The sequence below is a fragment of the Amphibalanus amphitrite genome, unplaced genomic scaffold (assembly GCF_019059575.1).
Source record: "Amphibalanus amphitrite isolate SeventyFive unplaced genomic scaffold, NRLGWU_Aamphi_draft 000258F_arrow, whole genome shotgun sequence".
NCBI classification, from domain to species: domain Eukaryota; kingdom Metazoa; phylum Arthropoda; class Thecostraca; order Balanomorpha; family Balanidae; genus Amphibalanus; species Amphibalanus amphitrite.
Genome location: NW_024881753.1, coordinates 88148 through 111337, shown reverse-complemented (window position 1 = coordinate 111337; position 23190 = coordinate 88148). Strand labels below are relative to the sequence as shown.

At 50.2% G+C, this 23190-nt stretch overlaps 1 protein-coding gene across 10 annotated transcripts; it reads left to right on the top strand.

Moving 5' to 3' along the window:
- Positions 1-642: 642 nt before the first annotated feature.
- Positions 643-21677, top strand: LOC122386649 (calcium permeable stress-gated cation channel 1-like). 10 transcript variants are annotated; one of them, XM_043376034.1, is made up of 19 exons: positions 2053-2092; positions 6966-7352; positions 8125-8207; positions 10760-10798; positions 11591-11731; positions 11985-12176; positions 13210-13398; positions 14031-14238; positions 14560-14751; positions 15019-15141; positions 15466-15608; positions 16163-16313; positions 16639-16832; positions 17164-17352; positions 17716-17852; positions 18248-18528; positions 18787-18916; positions 19183-19340; positions 20034-21677. In XM_043376034.1, the coding sequence occupies exons 2-19, from the start codon at positions 7137-7139 to the stop codon at positions 20094-20096; spliced, it is 2829 nt and encodes a 942-aa protein (XP_043231969.1). In that variant the 5' UTR covers positions 2053-2092; positions 6966-7136; the 3' UTR covers positions 20097-21677. The 10 variants fall into 10 exon arrangements, with proteins under 10 accessions (XP_043231972.1, XP_043231978.1, XP_043231979.1 ...); XM_043376037.1 differs by lacking the exons at positions 2053-2092; positions 10760-10798 and adding an exon at positions 643-812; XM_043376036.1 differs by lacking the exon at positions 10760-10798 and having other exon boundaries at positions 2043-2092.
- The last annotated feature ends 1513 nt before the right edge of the window (positions 21678-23190 follow it).

Below are 23190 nucleotides of genomic sequence, written 5' to 3'. Positions count from 1 at the left end.
TCATGGGGATCCACTGTAGAATACCTAGTGGCGTCATATTACCTAGTGACGTCATATTGTGACGATGTGCCGCTAAACACGACGCATTCGCCACCTATCAAGCAAGCCTAAAGCTAATAGTTTATAATACATATGCTAGGTGGCGCTACTGAGTCTCTTGAGTGGCTCCATCTTTTCTGTATTGTTTTGGATGATACGATTCTGGATGTTGCATGCTTGGATGTTTCGCTTTTGGATGAGCCGTCCTTGGATGATACGGTTCTCAGGTATTCTCGTGCTGCCATTTTGGATGATACGGTTTTGGATTCTGCATCCTTGGATGTTTCACTCTTGGATGCTCTGAATGCACCCAAAAGGGCCGATTTTGGATGTTATTTGGAGGTTTTGATCGCTGGATGCTGCGGTTTAGGATGTTGCGTATTTTGGATGCTGCGCTCTTGGATGCTTTAATAGTCCCCCGAAAAATAAGCAAATGATTCAAGGCCCATTTGCGCGGAGGCGCGGAGCATCGAATCTTGTGCACCTTGTGCACGTGAAACTTATAGAGTTATGACGTCATAGTGAACATATTTTAAATTGTTACAATTTAATTCGATTTCCATAAAAAAACTATATGAATAATACATCATATATGTTATTGTTATGTACTAATTAGTTTCAAACAGAACATAACGTGTACAAAATAGCTAGAAAGATGATTAAAACGTCATTCAAAAAATAATAGCCTTCTGGTTGATAAATGTAACCGATGCGCATTATTCGTAAAAGATTCTGAAGCAAGCAATTTCTTGTTCATTTTATGCATGCAATTAGTGAGTCCTTGAAAAACTGGTTCTATGATTCGTTGTTTTTTCACGCGCAGGTAGCCAATTGGCTGATTTTCATTACAATCGCTTACTCAGTTGCTCTTTGAATATGTTTTTACCAATACGGGTATTTTCGGTAAATAACATCGCACCGAACGCAGTGCTGCCGCTATGGTACGATTGTACCAGATCTGGTACATTTCAACACTTTCTGGTACGCTGGTACACTGAGGCCCAAATCTGGTACATTTCACGGTTTCGCGCAAGCATTTCTTTTTTGCGTTAAATTTATATAATTCTGCCACCAAAAATCAATCAGAATCAATATGAAAACGAATATGCTGTAACAGGAAGACCACTTATATAAGCATCTTCCTAAGCATATTCCTATAGTTCGTTTTTTTTCAAAACCGGTTTGAATCCAAATACATTTTTCGACTAAGCACGCGTTTTACCCAGCGAAACGACCAAAAACTGAGCTTGAGAAAATCGAACGTCGCCTTTCCATGCATACCTTTTAGAACTAAACATTGGAACAGTGATGCTGTCGAACTTGCATTGCAATGTAATGTATAACTCAAGATTCCTTTACTACGTATAACCAGTACCTATTACTATTTACTACCATGGACAGAATTGTTTACTCCGTTCTGACCTCGGTAACAATGAAACTGAAATTTTCATTAATTCGTCGACACCGTAGGAATATTAGCTGCCAGCTGCCACCAGTGACGTCATCATAATGTGATAATTTTTGAAGATACAATTTGCATGTATTTGACGAGCATAATTTGAAATTGAATATTTTACCGGTAATAAATTATAATTGGCCAGACGCTGAGGTTGCCAAAACTAACGTGAAAGCTTCGATAATGAACTTGGAATCAAACCGGTGTTGAAAAAAAAGAACTATAACTATATTCCTTAGCAATATATATAGTAGGTATGAGAAGTAACAATTATTGTTAGCCTGATTTACGTAACATCAATGCGGTTAAAGCAAATCATATTATGAAGTGGATACGGACAGCAGATGTCACATATATCCAAATATGAGCACCAAACACAGGAATTGACCGGAATTGATGTACCTAGAATCTTGCTCATCTATGACGTTTTGGTGTATTTTATACAATGGTACATAACTTGGTACATTGGCATACCCCATATGGTACGAAATAGGTCCGTTTTGGTACATTTTCACTCAGAATCTGGTACGTATCGAAAATTCCCAACGGCAACACTGACCGAACGTCAGCGAGCGCGCTGTGTCGTGGCGTGTCTAGGTGGGTTGGATGTGAAATTTCGGTATTTTTCGGTAAATGGATCCGTGGAATTTTTTGTCTATTTTTTACACTCAGCTGTTGGTGTTGGATGTTATTATAAATTAGTTATATTTTCCACTTCAGCGGTTGTCTGTTGACTGTTGTCGTTAGTTTTGGTTTTGTCTCTGATTTCCAATTTGTGGGTTTTAGTAACCCCTGGTTACAGGCATTAGGTACTAAAACCCCTGTAGTCGTGCATATGTGCTTTCCACTGCGATTCTGATTATCCTAGGAAGGAGACATAGGTGGCGGAAGGGGGGCACCACACCAACACCCCCTTGATTTTGCCATTTTAACATTGGCCCTATGGGCACTGCATGGAAAGAATGGGACCAAAAGTCAGCAGTGCTCCCCCTTAATTGAAGGTGTTCTGCCACTACTGGTAGGAGGGATTTCAATCTTGCATTGGATTCAAGTGAGACTGACACCAGGTTACAAACTGAAAGATGTCGGGTGTGCCCACCTATCGGAGAATCAGGAGCGGGCCAGGGCAGTGTGGTTGGCTGGTGGGCCTGTGATCAGTGTGGTGCTCCACAGAAAACTTCAGCCCAACTGGAATGTTACTGGCCAGTAGCCACCCATTTGGCCATTCAGCCTTAACATCGAAAATGAAAACAGTAACTGCAGTTAGTCAATTCTGAGGCATCATTTCAGGTTACATGATGGCATTCCCTGTTCCCATCTGGTACCTACCTAGTGCAAGTGATGTAGATTTTGATGGTGATGAAAACAATTATTTTTGATGGTGTGGATTTTGTTTGCTGCAACTTCTAAATTCAAAATTCCAATGAATAATAAGACAAAATGCAGAGTATAAATGAAAAGCCCTGACTGTAGGATCAGTTTATGAGGGCCAAAAGATGGTGGTTTTAGGTTATAACAGGCCACTGCTGGAGTAAGGATTCAAAATATTGTTTTTGTGATTTACCTAGAATCTAGGTAGAGCTATTAGCCATTACAATTGCACAGCTCTTCTCAGAAAACTACCCATTTTATACTCCAAAATATAAAAGCTCCCCTAAATTGTTCAGTTGGGGCAAGCTGCTTCTCTTGAATCCTCCCCCTTGGTAGCAAGTAGCAACACTGTCTACCATTGACCCAGTGATGTTAATGTTATCTGAAACAGACTGAAGTAAGTGTCAAATGCTACATGGATGCAATATTTGGGTGCTTCTGGTTATGTTTAAACAGCAGGGCTGTGTCTTGTGTTGATGTTTTGAATTTGCATGTGCTGCACCACATACCTATTAGAATCTTTGAATGCCAGAGAGAATCAGCATGCCAGCTTGTATCTGAGCTGGAATATGAGAAAGGGCTGTTATACTTTTGGGATGAAAATGGTGATGGTAAGGGAATGGGACTGGGTTGGCTCTCATTGAACCATCAACAACTCATTTCCCTCATCAGTCATCTAGCTTACTGGAGTGTGGTTACAATAAGATCAGTGATAAAGTGAAGATAGCAGCATGTTTCAGCTCACAATGCAAGGTCATGGCTGTAACACTGAGTAATCATGTCAGTGATAAAAAATAATATGCCCATGACCCTTAGAAACCTAAACCATCCCAAGTTTTAATATAAGAAAATGTGTCAAATGCAATGCTTAATGATTGATTTTACACCAAACGTGACGCCTGTCTTTGAATAGGTATGGCGCGGACTTTCGCTGGTCAATGGTCATGGGGCATGCCTTGCCGTCACGATATTCGCTCGTGTTTTCACGCTCCAGCACCTATCAGATTTCGTGAGGGTGGACAATGATTTGTCGGACTCGGGGACTTCATATGAACCGAGCAGTAGCCATGCTGGTGGGGCGGTTATGTAATTCGGCGAGTCTGGCCTCGGTTGCCGTCCGCCGACTAACGGCGAATGCTGTGAGCTGGTCTGCAGCAAAATGGTGTCGATAGATAAAGCGGAAAATTGAGATGGCTCACGATGAGAAACGGCGACTTTGAAGGTTGAAGTCTGAACGATAGAGACATCAGACGATGAAATCGAACCAGGGTTGGCAGGGGATGGCAAAAACTGGTTTCTGCCAGTGGTTTTAACCGGTTTAAACCGGCTGGCAGAAACCCCGGTGGCAAAAACTGGCAAAAACTGGATAAAACTCAGGTGGCCCAAACCACAACTTTTCTAATTAGGAATGGATCTGAAATGTACAAATACATTTCAGGATGTTATAGAGATGCACCAAACATTCTGAAGTTTGCCTCATTACTTATTCCTGCTTAAAATGTCTATGCATGTCCTCGTTCGCTCTACGGGTCGTGAACGACTGAAACCGACTCCCGGCTGAGGTGGTCTGCGCCCCATCGCTCAGCTGCTTCAAGGCGAGGCTGAATGCACACTGGTCCCACTTACAATACACCCTTCCCGATTCCGATTGATCCTGGACAAGCCAAATACCAGGAGCTCGATGAGATCGGGTACGACAGGCTATAAGCCTAAAAATCCCGATACCGTAAGGTAAGGTAAGGTAAGGTAAGGTAAGGTAGACATCCACCACAGAATGCATTTCCATGTAGGGGAGAGTGGGGCAAAGCTGCCACGGTAGGGTGCCGTGCGCATATCAGTGACAGATACACCTTCGCACTTCTGATTGTGATTTGTGCAGGACTCACTCTTGCACTGGCTCATTTGTCAACCCCAAAAGGCGTCTTACTGGTCCCTCATGGAAAGCCAATGAAAGTGTTTTTGAGTTATAGAACACTCCAACGGTCAATGTCACTTCTGGTTGAAAGCATAAAGCTTTCACCGAATTCTCCTCAAAATGTTTCATGTTTAACTCCATGTCTAGGCATATCATTGTGATGGTTTTTAGTTTTTGCCAGTTTTTGCCACTTTTTGCCGGTTAAAACCGGTTTAAACCGGCAAATGGCATAAACTAGTTTTTGCCGGCAAAAATGCCAACCCTGACGATTGCAAATGATTCAGAGGCTTTCGTGGAAACACTAACTTTTTCACATTGACATATGGCTGATAATATGGTGCGCCCGCCCTGTGTGCGTCTGTAACTTGGCTAGGCACGCAGTCCGCCGAAAATCTATCCGTCTTTAGCGGCTGTTCCGTCCGCCGGCTCCCCGAGCCTCCGTCGACTGTCGTAATCACGCTGTTTATGCTATCGGCGTGAGTCACAGTCACTGAGCGCAGACCGCAGTGTCTAGTCAAAACACGCGGGTGCACCCATCCCGACTCGCTTTTGCTTTCGCTAGGATGTGAGGCTGGCCAATGATGCTCTAATTCGGAGGCATTGTCATTCTCGATGGGAGAGAAGTATGATTATAACTTGACGCGGTGCCATAGCTAATTCGTAGCTTATATAAGGGACCGATTGGCACTTCCACATAATTTTAAATGTCATAACCGGCTGGCATACGTACCGGCTGGCCCAATTCAGCCACCTCTACCGCTAGAGCTGTCAAGCTAAAAGTGTGGGTCGTTGTGTGAGCTTTTGCGAATGTAACGCTGAGTGCGTAGTCGCAGCCGGCAAATGACCATTATCTCCCTTCGCTATCGGGCAGTTTTATGACGACTGTGGGCTGTGCGCCCATGGTATACCTCACTTCTTATTGACCCACAGTATTCCATACTTATCGGACCGGATGCATAGTCCGTAGTTTTCCGTTCGCTCTTCTCTAAAACCGGTAGCGACTGTCCGTGCCACGTGAACAGCGGAAATGTGGGAGCCGCGCACCGCTTTGTGCGTTCTGTTGCAATGTCACCGTTTCGGCCCGCCGGGCAGCGACCTTCGCTCTGTGGTCGCTGCACCTGTCTGTATGTGTGTGTGTCGCACCCTGCGGCAGCGTGCGGACACCGCCGCGGGGGCTGAATATAACCAGAATGGACCGGCTGAATCAACAGCCACCAGCTGGTGGTCAGGTCGGGGGAAAGGCGAGGGGAGGGGAGGGAGGTGTCTACTACGCGGAACATCGATCCGGCCAGCACGGCGGGCCGTTTGTGAACTAGGACTGGTTAGTTGTCGGAAATGTTTCGTGTGGACTGTGGAGGTTGCCGGCTGGGGCACTTGCTAACCGTGTTTGTATTCGGAAGGGTTCTGAAGTGATGATAGTGGAATGTATAGCGAGTTATGCGGCTCTATTCAGTACCTAATAGTCTCCATCTTGTAAGTATTTTAGCGATTATTAGTTACGACCTCTGTAAAAAATCGCTATTGTATCAAGCTAATGCTTTTTCTGTCCATGTGTTTGGCTGTCTGTCAGTGTTTTGGCGCCTGATGACGGCCAGCCGACTGTACGATTTCCTACGCTCATATAGTATATTTTTTAGATTGTAGTGTGTCTTCCAGTATGAGTTGTCTGCGCCTTCTGTTTGCCGTCTGTGACCACGTGCCCCCCCCCCCCCCCCCGTCGGTATACTGACTAGAGGTGGCAAAATGTGGACCCGAGGACCCGGTCCAAAGAACCAGTCTGGACCCATATGGGTCCAGACCGGTTCCTGGAAATTTTCTGACGGGTCCAACCGGGTCCTACCATAAACCATACATCTTGCACATTACACATGATTGCAAAATATGAAGTAAATGGAAAGAAAACATTTGTTCGTGTATGCTTCCTTGCACACTGTAGCTCATGAGTATTCCCAGTGGGAAAAAGATGTTTTACATGATGCAACTAATGATACCTACAAATAGTTTGTATTATTTGACTATTGGGGAACGGGTCCAACTGGTTCCGATTCCAATTTAGACCGGGTCCGACTGGTTCTAAAATTGTCCAGTCGGGTCTGGTTCGAGTCTGGTTCCAAAAATTCTCACCTTTTGCCACCTCTAATACTGACTGTCTGAGCTTACCCTGTCTTCCCGTTCCGCTGACAGACATACAAACGACACTGAGACACCGAAGCCGATACTGAGGGATCACCCTCACCGAGACTGAAGACCTGTAGGTCACCTTGACCACGAGGCCGACACCTTCACGCCGCCCGCGTCCGGACTCTAGCCGACAGCAGCGGCGCGGTCCCTGTGAGCCGCCGAAGGTGCGCCGCGATGGCCACCGTCCCGCCGCCGACCACCCCGGCCGGACTGGACCCGTTCGTAGTCTGGGACGGCAACGGCACTGAGCCGCCGCCCGACTACCCCAGCGACGACCCCAACGAGAACATCACCTGTAACCAGTACATCAAGCACAACACCACGTTCATCATCTACGGAGGATACGAGGGCGTGCCGCTGAACCTGGGAGCCAACGTCGTCCTCTGGCTGGTAAGTGACATGGGGTCAGATCAGGGTGACAGAGGTCCATTGGCCGGAGTCAGGGGTCAGAGGTCAAATGTCAGTTACTTGTAAGAGTTTGGTAGGTCACGGGCGGTACTCAAAATTCAATCTGAGGGCTAAGAGGAGCTCAGCAATGGCTGGCTCGCCGGAGTTTGTTGTTTGTCGGCGAACAGAATAAAACTGCGCGTGAACATAAAACCTGAAGGATAGTCTAAAGCAGGGATGCGGAGCCGGAGCCGCCGGAGCCGGCATATTTTGGCCGGAGCCGGAGCCGGAGCCGGAGCCGTGAAACAGTATAGCCCGGAGCCGGAGCCGGAGCCGTCCAAAAAGGGGGCGACTCCGGCTCCTTTTCTTAAGAGGAAACAATTATTTAGCTAGTTCGGTTTGACAGTACAAGGCGTTAAACAATGTGGTATTCAAAATAGTCTTGTTATACAAATACAGAAGCAACGTGTACCAATCCCATCGCCTTTTTACTTCCACCCGTATTTAATTGATCGCATAGGGGATGTACTGAGTAGAAGCCGGAGCCGGAGCCGCCGGAGCCGGATCATTTTACTCGGAGCCGGAGCCGGAGCCGGAGCCGCCATGACATTTCACCCGGAGCCGGAGCCGTCTGAAATTTCCACGGCTCCGCATCCCTGGTCTAAAGTGATCGTCGTTCGAGTGGGCGATAAATTGGTATTGTTGGTATTGTGGCAAGCGACCGTCTCCCACACTTCTCCAATTGACGTGTATCATTTTCCACTGTTGCTGGCAGGCGCTGATATTTCTCTTCTCACTGTTACGGAAGAGCGCGTGGAACTACGGCCGACTGGCGCTGGTCCACAAGAACGAGCGCAGGTGAGTGTTTGTACCGGCCACTGCCGCTCCACACGGTCTGTGTGTATCTCACGGGTACCGAGAGCGTACCGGGCCGGTACCGAGACTGGGACGTGGAGATGGCTCTCTGTGTAGGTACGCTGTACAGTGTGTGGGCCACTGACACCGCCAGGCTTCTGTCACCCGCACAGTGATTAGAAATGATCGGTGTACAGAGGGAGTTGGTTGGAATTTCGTATCACGGGATAGCATAACCCCTCGCATAGCCGACGAAGTGCGTGTGTGTTTTTGTGGTTGTGTAAATGGGGTGCCTCGTGGAGCCCCGCGCTGTTTATTGCTGCACATAGCCGAGGGCGAAACTGGTGTTTTATTGGTGGTAAACTCATAATACGTTTCCTTTTATTCTGACGTTCCCTAGCCTTTCTAAATTAAGGTTTCTTACGTCATCGGCCCGGCTATTTGACGCATTGTCGGCTCAACTTTACACGATCCTTTTGCAGTTATGAATAACAATCAGTTTATAGCTACGGCATGCATGTTTGTTAAATGTTTATACCCTATAACTTTCATTCGAGCCGGCCGAAAGGCAGTCTTATTTTACAGCTGCCTCTGCCTCTGTCGTTGTGTGTCTGTCTGTCTGCGTATGTTCGGCGTGGTGTGAGTATCGGAACATGTGTGTGTAGTCGGGGCACCCTGTGTGGTGGTGTTTGGGCGAGCATCCGTCTCCCCCCCCCCAGCCCTCCGCCCGCCCCGTCCCCATCCCAGCTGTGGGTGGGGTGAGAAGTGCGACTCTGTCGTCTGAACGTCAGCTGTAAACACAAACACTGAGTGTGGCCGACCGGCCGCGGAACATTGGTCACCGCATTTCCGGGCAGGTTTCGTTCTGAGACGGATTAAGCTTTTGGGTGAAATATGTTCAAGCTGGTTGGCTGACTATTTGTCTCATTCTGCTCTCTTGACCATCGACCAGTCGCAGGTTTTCTTAAATCAGGGCGATCAAAATTCATATGGGTGTGTTAAGTTCACTGGATCCGAAGATCACGCACCTTCTTCGTTACATTACTTCCGCCATGGCTCACCGCTGCTGCTTTGTCGGGGTTTTAGATTTCATCGCGTGTTTAGCTCGAGCGGTAACTGAGAAACAGCTATTGGATTGCATATTTATGTGAACGTTCATGAGATTTTCCACGTCTACAGCGTCCCATGCCCGAAGGCTGGCTCTATACGCCACCATTAGCCGCTCTGGCAACCTTGCTCAGTGTAACTTTCCAGTGAGGTGGCGTGCTTTCTCTCAGTGCACCGTAAATTTTGTGAATGCTGAAAATATTCAAACAAAAAATACTTGGCTTGTTTTATGATCAAAAGCTGGCATACCTTACATAAGCATTCATTTTTATTCATGATTGGCTACAACCCAAACAATAGAACCGGGACAGTATGATACAACATGTCATATTATCATCACAGCTGACATTTTTTCTATCAGTCGTTGGTTTGTTTGTATTTTTAACACGACAAGAAACAGGCGTGTGATAAGTAGACAGAAAGGAAAGTGTACCTTTTATATACGGCCACGAAGTTTATAAACGCTTCCTTGTTGTCTGACATATGATCAGGGAGCGGTGGGGTGTCTGGACACAGAGACCCGCCCCGCACATTTCATTGGATGTGTTTCTCAATGGCGCGAGCTGCCCGGGAATGTTTTGTCCACACTCCACTATTTATAGGGGCGCAGGGTACCGGCGGCTGACAGTTCGACCGGCCAGTATGACTGACTGGATCGGTAAACCGGAGTATTTGTCTTTGTTCTAAATCAAGAGTCACTGTCCTGTGTGTCGGAGTCGTTATCTATTGGGCCGGGTCAATGTCCGGCGCGGTGGATGGGAGTCGCTGTTCTCCCACTCCCAGCCCGACCAGCCACTTGTCCGACTCAGTCCGTCAGTCGCCTCACGGGTACGGCCCGAGCGGTCCTCTGTCGCCTCTGTCGCCCGGGGCGCGGCTGGGGGGGGGGGGGGTGACGGGGAACTGGGCCCGGGGCGCGGCGCGGATGATATCAAGGCCGCCTCCGCCTCTGACGTAACCGTGAGATGTGAGCGGGCCGCGACTCATTGCGAGCCAGATATGACAGCCGGCTCCATCAACACGGGGCGAGCGGAGTCTGCGCACAGCTTTTACAGACACCGATCTGAGATAAAATACCAGTTATTTGGGTTAGTTTAGGTGTTTACACTTTCAGATTATCGCGAGTGCACTGTTGTTTCTCTCGAATTGGGGCTACTGATAGCTCAGATCGTCAAGTGTACACTCAAGACGTGATCACCTGCGCACTTACTAGATTGTAGTAAACACAGATATATCCGTGCAGACGTTCATTTATTTCTTCATGCTACATAAACACTTGATCATAATGAGGAAGGGCGTTTAGTTGTGTCGGGTGTTCTTTGTCTTTGTTGGAAGATATGTATTTGACTAACACACGTCTCTGTTTACTACTTTGCCAACAAGTTCCCGGGAGGATCCACACTCCACGCGCATCAGCAGTCGCCCTAACGCTTCTCTAACCGTGTTCGCAGACTGCTGCTTAACCCGTTCTACAGGGGGACGTACAACATGTAGGTAGCTGATATCGCGCGTCCGCCGGCGCCCGGCAGCCTGCCTGTGGTGGTGGTCGGTGGGCGGGGTGTTTAACTTGTGCCTGTGTTTGTGCTACGGTGGTGGATCCTCTATACTTATCTGTCCTTATGTTTGTGGTTATGGTGGCGTTCTGAAAACTGTCAGTACCACACCAGTCATGGTAGTGGATGGGCGAATGGTAAAGCTACACCGGAAACACCTTTTACATACTAACTGGTGATGGCTATGCTTACACACAACTCACATATGCCAGAGCGAGACCTGCGGCTTCGTGAAAAGGCCGTGACTGTTCGGGACGAGACTCACGGCCGAAGGGGTGGCTGTTGGCTGAGACTCACGGTCACCCGTGCGGTGGGACCGAAGGTTGCTTTGGTGATAGCTTCTGGTGGAGGTCGGCTTTGCGGTGTTGCGGTGTAGGCATTATGCTCTTGTTTTCCTCTAAGTTGTACAAAGCTGCTGCCGTGTGATATTTTAGGCCACGGAGACGCTGTGGGGAAATAATGGGGGCTTGTGGTTGGTGGAGAGGTGTTGATGCATGAACTTATGTCATCGATCGATATGCAAACACAACCTTCAAGGAAAAGACCGATGCCAACCTTGTGAAGCCCGACTTTATTAACAGCTTTTGCCGTTAGCTTAACTGACAGCCTGTAAATGTAATAAACTAAACCCAGCTTTTCTCGGCCACAAATACGTTATTCGAACATGACACGCCGATATTGACCCCGGCCCCTGACTCCCGACCTCTGACGTCACCGCCGTACCCGCAGATGGACCCAGCTGTTCTACGGTAACGAGGAGACGATGGGCCGACTGCGCATGCGCGATCAGGAGTCGTTCCAGAACATGGAGCACAGCATTCTGGTGGACCGGGGCCTCTTCTCGTGGATAGTCGCCATCTTCAAAATCGGGTGAGAACCGACACTCGGCGCCGTCATAAGTGTGAAGATGTTATTGTTTTGTTGAGCGTCGTTGGCTGGCTGGTTACAGTGGTTAGTCGCATGAGGTCATCCCATCGCCAATTCAGTGGAAAAAATAACGAACAAAAAACTAGTTTTGAACTGGATAGTTTTTTTTCGCCATCCCACCATTGCAAAGCAGATGTTTTGGGGGCTTTGGACTATAAGCGTGTTGTTGACCATCCTCCTCGCTCCGCTCCGCCAGCGATGACGACATACTGCGCAAGTGCGGCACGGACGCTGTGCAGTACCTGTCCTTCCAGCGGCACATCATGGTCTACCTGACCATCGTCACCGTGGCCGCCATCGGCATCGTGCTACCCGTCAACTTTCAGGGAGAGCTCGAGGGAAAGGGCAAGGACTTCGGGCACACCACCATCTCCAACCTGGACCCCAGGTAGGAACGCTAATTCGAATGTATCGCCACTTTCACCAGCGACATGTAAGAACAGCAACTGATTATAAACAGTTAATAATTATCAACGATGATGTCATTTATTGGTCGAGGTATGATCAGTGATTCAATACCGCTAGATGCGGTATTCCATGCAATGTAATGACTCCTGCACGCGTCTAAGTCGCTGTTCTTGGTGTTTGTAACTGACCGGTAGCCCTCGGCTTTCGTGGGTCTATCAACTGACCGTATCCTCTCCCCGTCTCTCCCGTCAGCTCGTCGTGGCTGTGTCTGACCTGTAACCCCCCCCCCCTGTCAGTCTCTCGGTGCTGTGTCTGACCTGTACCGTCCCCCCCCCCCTGTCTCTCTTTCAGCTCGTCGTGGCTGTGGCTGCACATCAGTCTGTCTATACTGTGTCTGACCTGTACCCCCCCCCCCTGTCTCTCTATCAGCTCGTCGTGGCTGTGGCTGCACGTCAGTCTGTCTATACTGTGTCTGACCTGTACCGTCCCCTCCCCCCCCCCTGTCTCTCTTTCAGCTCGTCGTGGCTGTGGCTGCACGTCAGTCTGTCTATACTGTGTCTGACCTGTACCCTCCCCCCTGTCTCTCTATCAGCTCGTCGTGGCTGTGGCTGCACGTCAGTCTGTCGGTGCTGTTCCTGACCTGTACCCCCCCCCCCTCCCCCTGTCTCTCTATCAGCTCTTCGTGGCTGTGGCTGCACGTCAGTCTGTCGGTGCTGTGTCTGACCTGTACCGTCCCCCCCCCCCCCCTGTCTCTCCCGTCAGCTCGTCGTGGCTGTGGCTGCACGTCAGTCTGTCGGTGCTGTTCCTGACCTGTACCCCCCCCCCCCCCCCCTGTCTCCGTCAGCTCGTCGTGGCTGTGGCTGCACGTCAGTCTGTCGTGCTGTTCCTGACGTGTCTCCCCCCCCCCTCGTCTCTCCCGTCAGCTCGTCGTGGCTGTGGCTGCACGTCAGTCTGTCGGTGCTGTGTCTGACCTGTACCGACGTACCGTCCCCCCCCCCCTGTTTCTCTTTCAGCTCGTCGTGGCTGTGGCTGCACGTCAGTCTGTCGGTGCTGTTCCTGCCTCTCGGCGTCTACATCATGCGCCGGTTCTCCTCTCAGCTTCATCTCAGCGGAGAGGACGGCTCGCCCGTCTCACGGACCATCATGATCACGAACGTGCCGCGCGCCGCCTGTAACCGAAACAGCCTCCTCAAACACTTCCAGTGAGCACGCTCTGCCCGCCGGGGATGGACCGCGGAGCAGGGGAGGGGGGTCTAGCCACGGGGAGGGTGAAGGGTAGGAGCAACGGAGTGCCATTCAGTGCGATACGTCCCTTCCTCCCCCAGGAAGCTGGGATTTGCGCTCCGACTTGTTTATTTTTCCAACGGCGCGCGTGTGTTTATTCAGCTGAACCACGCGAGGAGGGAATGTCGTTAGAGGGCTGCCGGGGTGTGGTGGGGCAATCATGGACTCGGCTCGGCCGCCTCATACACGGATGCGGAACTTTTGTGATAATCCTGAAGACCATAAACAAATTTGTTGTAATATTTCCCAGCTTTAACCGATTCTTTCTCGCCACTCACTGAAGAGTGAAGACATGTTGGAGGGCAGGACCTCGGTGTGTAGAGGTTTATGGCGAGTCAAAGTTCAAACCTTCCAAGATTAGAGACGCCAGATCTTTAATGATTGTTAACCGCTATTCATGTGCTGTTATTTAATTTCATGTACGAATAGTCCATAGTGTCACGATTATGGTGTTACCGATAGCTTATTTTCCCTTGCGGTTTACCTCCACCGACCCCTCCACGCGGCAGCACGCCTCTCTCACCTCCCCCCCCCCTCACCCGTCCCCCAGGGAGGCGTACCCGTCGATCGGCCTTCAGGACATCCAGTTCTCGTACAACATCAGCCGTCTGATGGAGCTGGACCGGGAGCGGGACGCCATGTTCCAGGCGAGGCTGTACGCCGACGAGTACCTGGCCAACACTGGCGAGAGGCTGGCCATCCGGCCCTATATCTGTGGGAACATCTGCTGCTGCTGCGCCCGCTGCGGCTGCGTCGAGGTACGGAGAGAGGGAGGGGAGATACGGCGATGTTAGAGGATTGAAAGGCAGGGCAGGGGACAGCTTTATTATTTAGGTCAGGCCGTTAGGGGCTACCAGCCATTGCTTTGGAAGCTCGACATTATGTTCAGAGGAAGATTTTGATGTGCTTGCTGTCGTGAGCATTGCTGGCATTGTTACGTTTTGTTTGTTTCATTCCTCGTTCATGTTTAGCGTAAGTGCCCTTTTCCTGTCTGGCCAACGCCCTGTATGACCGGTATCCATCCAGCACTATCCCTATCCTGCTTCCTTGAGTCAGACCGCTCCCACTGCGGTTCCCAGGAGGTACCAATGCGCCCGGAGAGAGCGGCCCGCTACCTCCCACACTCTCCCGATCCTGGGGACGTGGGAGCGGCTCCTGGACCCGCTCCTGATCCTCCGGACAGCAGGACTCCGCTCCTGAACGGACTCCGCCCTCCTGAGGATCCTTCCTATCCCGCCGTCCTACCCGGATCCTTGGAGTCGGGGCTGGAGGTGAGAGGAACGAATGGATAACCGCTGCCTTACGAAGGGCCGCTTAGTGACACTGAAATCATCGGTGTTTACTAAATACGATGACTTTGTTTCAAAGTGGTTCTCATCATAGTTGCATTTCATCTCCGCGACACGTATTTGGCTTATGCTATTTCACTGAATGGGGCCGCATTTTCCCAGTCAGACATAGAACTAACGCTTCACATGTTGGTTCTGTGTATCACTTGCCAATCGTGCAAGTGCTCACGTAGCGTGTGTGGTTTGTAGGTGGACGCCATTCAGCACTACAGTCGCGAGGAGAGCCGACTAAGTCGCCAGGTGGAGATCGAGAAGGCGGCCGCGCTCAACCAGCCGCTCGGCATTGCCTTCATCACGTTCAGGAGCAGAGAGGTCAGTTCAGGGCGACACGTTCGGAGAGACGTCACTGAAGAGCGATGTGTCTAAAATTATGTAAGGGTGAAGAGCAGCCTGGGCTACGTTAATACCTACCGCCTGCTTCATTTAGGTTTTGAGTGTAAACTTTGTTTTTCGGAGTATTGCGCAGTCTGAAAACTAAGGGATGCTCTTTAAGTCGAATATTGTTACCCGTCTCCTGACTTCCTTTTCGGTCCCCTGCTCTCAGATGGCGGCCCGGGTGCTGAACGAGCACGCGCTGCTGATGGGATGCCCATGACGTCTGATACTCTGTCTAATGTCCCTGTCTAATCTCCTTAGATGGCGGCCCGCGTGTTGAACGAGCACGCGCTGCTGATGGGGTGCCGGTGCCGCCAGAACCCGCCCTCGTCCAGCCTCAGCTCGGTACTGAAACCGCACCGGTGGCAGGTGCAGGTGGCGCCGCCGCCCGAGGACATTTACTGGTGAGTATATACAAGGGGTTCTGGTGGGATCAGGTGGTAGTGGAGGGGTGGATAAGATGGCGCCGCCGCCTGAGGATATCTACTGGTGAGTATAGCTAGCGGGATCTTGTACGGCGTACTCGGGATTCCGGGGCAGGGTTGCGTGTTAGGTTAGGGATAGGTCAAGTAGGTTGGATTGGGTTTGGAGAGTGTGCTGCGGATAGTGTGTGATTGCTGACTGCTGAGGCCTCGCGTTTGATTGGTGGGACTTGTTTACGTAATGGATGGCCGATGGGATATTTGGTAACTGATTTAAAGCTTTGGACTGATTCAGCTGATATCGGACAGTTGATCTCAGTTTGGCGCAATCTAAGATACTGCTCCATTTATTTCAGAACGTCGCTTATATCCACAATTTCCAACCGTCAACACTAAAATAATTCGTCCTGGATAAGAGCAATATTTCATTCGCGTTATTGGTAATTTCACACAAGACGGAATCTCATTCGGTCATCTCTGGCTGAATTTCTCCGCTGTTCTGACCTCCCCCGTTCCCCACGCCTGCCCGCCCACAGGCAGAACCTGAGCCACTCGTCGCTCTGGTGGTACGTGCGCTCCTTCTTCGTGAACCTGGTGCTGTTTCTGGTGCTGTTCTTCCTGACTACGCCCGTCATCGTCGTCAACTCGATCGACGTCGTGTCGCTCACCGACCGAGTCAAGGCCACGGTACGGCGATACAGGGGGTCATCTGAGGTCGCGGTGGGTCATTTAGGGTCATGGAGCTCCCGCTGAGGTCGCCTTGAGGTCCCGGTTAGGCACCTCAGATGACTTTTTTTCCTTTTCTTTTTTGTTTTAGGGTTTCGACGCGTATGAATTTCACATGAAAATTTCATCATATGTTTTGATTTTTTTTTTTTTTTGCTGTGCTCCATCGATTGCTAACAGCATTCCAGTTCTAAATTAATATGCGTACAGTAATATGTGTAGTTAGGCGATGGTTTACTACAAACATGACGATAACATTTCCCGATTTATCTCCGTCCACCCCCAGAGCCGGCTGGTGTCCGAGTTTCTGCCGACGCTGCTGCTCTGGACGATCGCCGCTCTGATGCCCGTACTGGTGGCCTTCACCGATCGTTTCCTGTTCCACTGGACGCGGTCCTCGGAGAACTACTCCGTCATGGTGAAGACGTTCATCTTCCTGCTCTTCATGGTGCTCATCCTGCCGTCGCTAGGACTGACCAGGTGCGGACGCGGTGTGACTGGATTAATTGTGTACCTATCTGTTGATAGTCGCAATCGCAAACTGTTAGGTACTAGCTGCAGTCAACGCGCCCTAAGCGAAATCTACCTATGTCATAGTTACTCGTACATGGAAGCTGGAGCTTGTGACTTTTGACAGCACTTGGCTCGTGTAATGTCTATGTTTAGTCCTCTGAGCTGTGACATGACGGGCCATGTTTTTAAGTATTTCGCTTCGCCGGAAACTGGACAGGCCTGCTTCGATAGTTGACGCCATGATTAGACTACCGCCCCACATTATCTGACCTCCTCCATCCCCATCTTTCGCCCTCAGCGCTCGTGCGTTCGTGGAGTGGGCGGTGCAGACCAAGGATCAGACCTACCGCTGGAGTTGCATCTTCCTGCCCGACAACGGTGCCTTCTTCGTCAACTACGTCATCACATCTGCCTTCATCGGCACCGGCCTGGAGATCATCCGCTTCCCCGAGCTGTTCGTCTACGCCTTTCGCATGTGCATGGCCAGGTGGGAGACGTGGAGGCAGACGCTGGGGCAGGCCTTGTGGGAGCTGTCTTAAAGTCAACGTGCTGGCTGTCTTAGATTTGTCGTTTCAAATATTAATCGAGCCGGAATAACTATTTTAACGGGTAGTCATGCTGCCTTGTATACTCTCAGAGTATTGATAAATCTTCGCCGGAGATTAGCAATGGCCGAAATAGCGACGTGTGTGACTGTGGACGAAACCCTGTGGTGTCAACAGTAGCCCCATTAGCGATATCGTTTTTCACACTGTTCGTAACCGCTCTGTGCGTTCATGTCGGTCAGGTCCCAGACGGATATTGTCGCTTGTTTTACTTCACGGCCCTCCCTCCCATTTTCTGTCCTCAGGTCTCAGGCGGAGATAGCCAGTGTGCGGGCCGCCGTGCTCTGGGAGTTTCCGTTCGGAATTCAGTACGCCTGGATGCTGCTCATTTTCGCCATGACCACCGTCTACTCGCTGCTCTGTCCGCTCATCACGCCGTTCGGTGAGAGCTCGCGGCGTCCTGTTGTCAACCTTCATGAAATCTACTCTACGAAAGTCTACGCCACTCATGATAGTCCGACTTGATATCGTATTGAACTCTCTATGGTGTCTAAAGCGAGAGAGTTTGGTTGTTGTTCCATAGGTGTAACTTCTCAATACTTGTGTCGAGTTAGCGCATGCATTTTCTTACCGCGCGCCTATGACGGTTCTTCATTGGCGTCTTACTGACTAGGTAGTCAGATGACCAATGCTGCTGTGTTGGAAGAAGTAGTCTGACTACAACATATTTACTTGTCGATCTGTTGTCCAGGCGTTTTTGTTCTGACTAACAATTTATTTCTCTCGCGTGTCGTCTTATCGGCGCTCACTCACCTCCCCCCCCCCCCCCTCCCGCAGGCCTCATCTACATGGTCCTTAAGCACCTGGTCGACAAGCACAACATCTACTTCGCCTACGGAGCGTCCCGCATCAAGAAGCGCATCCACGTCACAGCCATCAACTTCGTCATCTTGTCCATCGTGCTGACGCAGCTGTGTCTGTGCTTCTTCGCTTACATTCGGCGGGGTCTGCGGGACATAGCCATCTACTCGCTGGTGGGCCTGAGCGGCACACTGCTGCTGCTCATGTCACACGTGCTGTTCCACTGGTTCCAGCTCTGCAGCCCGATCCGATACGAGGTAGGTGGAGGGGGTGGAGGCTGGGTGGAGGGGCTACATGATGAGGGTTGGATGGTGACGGAGGAACAGAACTGCGGGATTGCTGATAATCGATGGGGTTGGAATATGTCGGAGTGATTATGCGTCTAGACTGTGGTGTTAGCTCGTAAGGCCGGAACTAGTTTTGATGCACGGAAACCATAATTTGATATTGACCTCTCACTAGCCGCAGTGTCAGTTATGTAGTCTGATGGCGCTAAATGTCTGTGTCTCTTACAGACTATCGACTCGTCTCAGCTGGAGGACGCGGCCGGCGGCGGAGCCAGCAGTGGTGACGAGTCTCCGCCGCAGCAGCCGTTTGTACCGAGCGTGCTGCAGCGGGCGCCCCAGGTCCGCGTCAGGGACACAGGTCAGTCATCTTGTCCCTCCCCTCCAGTGTACCTTTTGGGGGTTTTTGTTTCTTATTTTTATATTTGGGGATGTATATAAGTGTAAGATGATTTTGAAGTGGTTGCAGTTTGACGTGACTGAACTCCTGTGTCATTTAGAACTCGATCACGTTATGTGTGGTGTTAATGAGGGATGCAGAGGTTTGGACGGACGAGCATGACGTATTGGGGGACTCTCCGACACTTCGGTACCTCTGAGTACTTCTCTGACACCGGCGCCCGTCAGGTGACGTGTACTCGTACCCGACGGCGGCTGCGGAGACCGAGACGGTCCGGCGCCGCTCGTACGGCTCGAACCAGGAGCCGGCTTCCAACGGCAGCACCCCGCCCACCGGGGCCGGCGCGGGGGATGAGGAACACCAGCTTTACCAGAACTATAACCAGGTGAGGCAACAGATATACCAGAATTACTACCAGGTGAGGCAGGAGATAAACCAGAATTACTGCCGGGTGAGACAAGAGATATACCAGAATTACTGCCGGGTGAGACAGGAGATATGCTAGAATTACTACCAGGTGAGACAGGAGATATACTAGACTTACTACCGGGTGAGACAGGAGATATACTAGATTTATAGTCTAGTGAGGAACGGGCTACAAGCTCTCTTTGCGAAGCTGACTGCTTTGATCAGGTAAGATTCTCAGTCTGTATCAGTGCCAACCTGTCTCGTCTGGTCATGACAACCATAGACGGTCGATATTAACCTTCATCGGCCCTCATCATATCGGTATCCTTCTGAGCTCAATGTCTGGATGGTTTTATGCTTGTTACAAGTTTTCACTGGATGTGCTCGTTCATTGTCACTTTATGTTCAGTTATGTTTCGTTTCAAACTTGCACTGGCATGTGACGATTCATATTTTGCTGCTTTAGATGTGCTTATTACGAATGTCATGAACGATCATTTTACGTTCAATTATCTCAGTTCAAAAGTTTCATTCTCGGTAATGCACGTCTATAAAGGTTCACCCGCTCTTTGCGTATTGCGCGTCGCCTGTTCTGCCGCCCGGCGCCACTTACTGGATAGTCGAGGCTCTACCTCAGCCCCCTGACGGACGGACGTGGCGACTTTCCCAGGAGGGCGCCGGTGAGCAGCTGCCTATGGCAGAACGGTCGGCGGGAGGCGACCAGCAGGTGTGATCAGCGCCGCGACGCCCCGGACTGGGCGCCCGACGCCCCCAGGGCGCCAGTGACTGAGGTCTCGGCGCTCTGAGCCCTGCTCTGAGGTGCCCCAGGCTTGGCTCCCCGGCCTGCGGCATCACTAAAGGCGTCACTTTGTAAGCGGGTCCACGGTATCACAAGACTGAGTGGCAAGTTGGACACGGATCGGCATCTCCAAGTTTGCCTGCCGTAGACGAGCGGATGGGCTGCTGGACTGATCTATATCACCGTGACTTCCTCTGTCATGACCGTTATCTAGCTTGGCTGGATAGGACGAGATATGACATCACACTACCTGACGTCATAGTGGCGGAATTGCGGTAGAGTGGCTCATACACGTGTGCCTTCTGTATGGGTGGAGACCTACACTGTGTTCGGGTGCGTATTGATTCCACCAAACCGCGGCATCGCAGTCCGCTGAGGCCTGCAGTGTGTAACGATCCCCGTCTGCGTCTTGTGTTCATCTTTTACTTACTTTAATCGGAGTTAAGACCATACTTGGATCGTAAGACTGTGTCAATGCAATTCTCTTCTCGTGTCACTTCGTTTGTACTTCAAACTCTATTTTTTTTAATGGATATTTTTCCCGTATTCTGGAAAGCTAAACAAATAGCGGGTCTTTTCGTTAAATTTAATGATCCCAAAACTAAGCAGTTTACGTACGAAGTGCCTCATACCGATTCACTTATTTTCTCATTATTCGTAAAATAATCCACATCGTAACGCCTGTATGAAGGTCAATATTGTATGACATATTGCATGTTAAAGCTCATATATTATTTATTTGTGTTGAGTTGTACAGAGGCTACTCTATGCGGCTTCAGAAGCTGCTTCTCCATACTTCAAATCGCGTCTTCATGTGTGATCGGGTTATCCTAATTACTTCTAAATTGGCGTCTACTTAAATACCGCGGGTTTACCTCAGACAACAGCTTCGGAAAGGTGCATATTGGGGTGATGGATTCGCTTTGGTGCTGATAAATGTGATATAGATAGCATTCATATATTCGCGTGTATCGTGCGTGGTGGGTCCCGCTGCTGGCGTAGGATTTAGGTCCGTCTGAATGTCTGCGTTATCGTGTGTATTAATTCGCCATGTAGATGTGCCCATAGATTCTACCGGGTACCTCTGGTGGCTGCTGGTGCCTTGCGCGATATAAGACGGTCGTTCATGACGCCTAGTACAGTGTTCCCAATAGCGCGTATGGTGGTCGGAGGGCATCTAGTCATCGGTCTCTGTCTCGTCTCTTCGCGGACATCTGCGGTCTCTGGTTGAGTTGTAACGGTGTTCGTGCAACGAGCTGAGCATAAATCGGCCGATTTTGTCACTGGGGCAGCAATGTGGATGAGAGCGTCCTCAGCAAACAGGCATAATAAACACATTAATTCCGTCACGGTGTGGTGCGACTCGCCTGCCGCTTCGTTCGACCCGCGACCGTAACGCGAGCTACCGGTGTCGGTGTGACGCTCTATAACAGTGTCGCAGTCTTAAATGGTCAGCTCGCTAGATGGGGCTGGCGCAGTCATTGTGGGTGTTCAGAAATATATCATCTCGTTCGATATACGCGTATATTTTGAGTGAAAATTATAGTTTTATACGTTGTGGTGAGTTTCTCTACCGACGCTACTGCTCTACATGATGGAGAGCTGCGCCACTCATGTAACTCTCTTCCAAGACTTTCACGTAATCTACCAAGATATCTTATTCCTCCTTGGCTCGTCTCCGCGCCTTCCCTATTCCGTATTTGGCCGTGCCTGGCCTAGTCCGTGACCCCCTGTGCATCACCCGTGCCCGTGTTGTGCCCTTCATGCGCTGCATGCTGTGTTGTTTGCATGTTTCGGTCTCCCTGATCAAGTCGGAGTGCTGTAGGGGTTCCCCGCACGTGGCGGTGAATCAGCGGAGTGTCAACCTTGCAGGTGAGTTCTCCTGTATCACATCTGCACTTGAGACCGCCGGATGTATTTTTGAACTCGGGTCAGTACGGTCCTTGTTACCATGGTTGGGTGGCAGCTACAAATTCCCGGTTTTCGATTACTGCACGCGTTCAGGTATACGTTCTCATGGTCATTTATTTTGCCGATTTATTTCACTCATTCCTTTTATCGTTTATGTTCACCTCCAGTCCCCGGTTCCCCTCTCGTTGGTTCTAACACAGACTGTTCCGTTTTCAGGTGCCCAGCGTGGCGGTTTTGGCTGGTTCGGAGACCAGAGTTGACCTGTTCGTGGCCTCGGACGACGTGTGAGCCGGCTCCCGTGGCTGTCCTGACCTGTTCATAGAGCGTGTCTGCTCTCCGGCACCACGGCGGGAGACGAGCTGTATTCGGTACGGCATGGGAAGGTCCTGTGAGATCCGACGGGCAGAGTGTGGGAATGGATGAGAAGGGTGTTTCGAAGGGGGTCTTTTCTGACTTCTAAACCGGTTCCGGTCTGGGGGTCGAATACGGTGCTGGTACTGCGATAAGGTGGTGACTGGTGGGTCTTACGTCATATTGCGCTGGTTAAGTGCTGTCGGGAGGCCGATGTTACCGTGAAATGACACTATGTTGTTTGTTGGAGTGGGTTGGTATGTTAATTGTTCGGCAAAAAGTAGATGTCGGTGGAAGGATTCCATCAGAGTAGTGGATAGCGCCAGTTGACTGATTTTCGTCTATTTTTGTGATTATTTATGTAGCTTAGATGATTGGTTCATTGTTGATTATGCCGCCGGTTTCTTTCACTTCCATACATAGTCTCCTTACTCCGTTTCTTGCCGCCCACTGGCGGCGTCTCTCGTGGAACCACGTTGCTCGCCTCTCAGCGCTGGTTTGCTGGTTTGCAAGAGCGCTGTGCTTCGATATCGACCCCTACTACGTCTGCTGCCGCAGCCCGCCTCACTTCGCCTCAGCGTGTTTTCACTGCGTCGTCTGCCGCTGTCCGCCTTACCCTTCGGGGTGGTTTTGTGGATCAGGAGTTGCAGATCAGTAGGCATGGTCTGAAATTTGAGCTTAGGGATTTAGATCAGCTTGATGCTTCATCCTTTCAGCTTGATGCTTGAAAGGGAAGATCTTACGAGTGTTCTTAAATGTGTGTGTA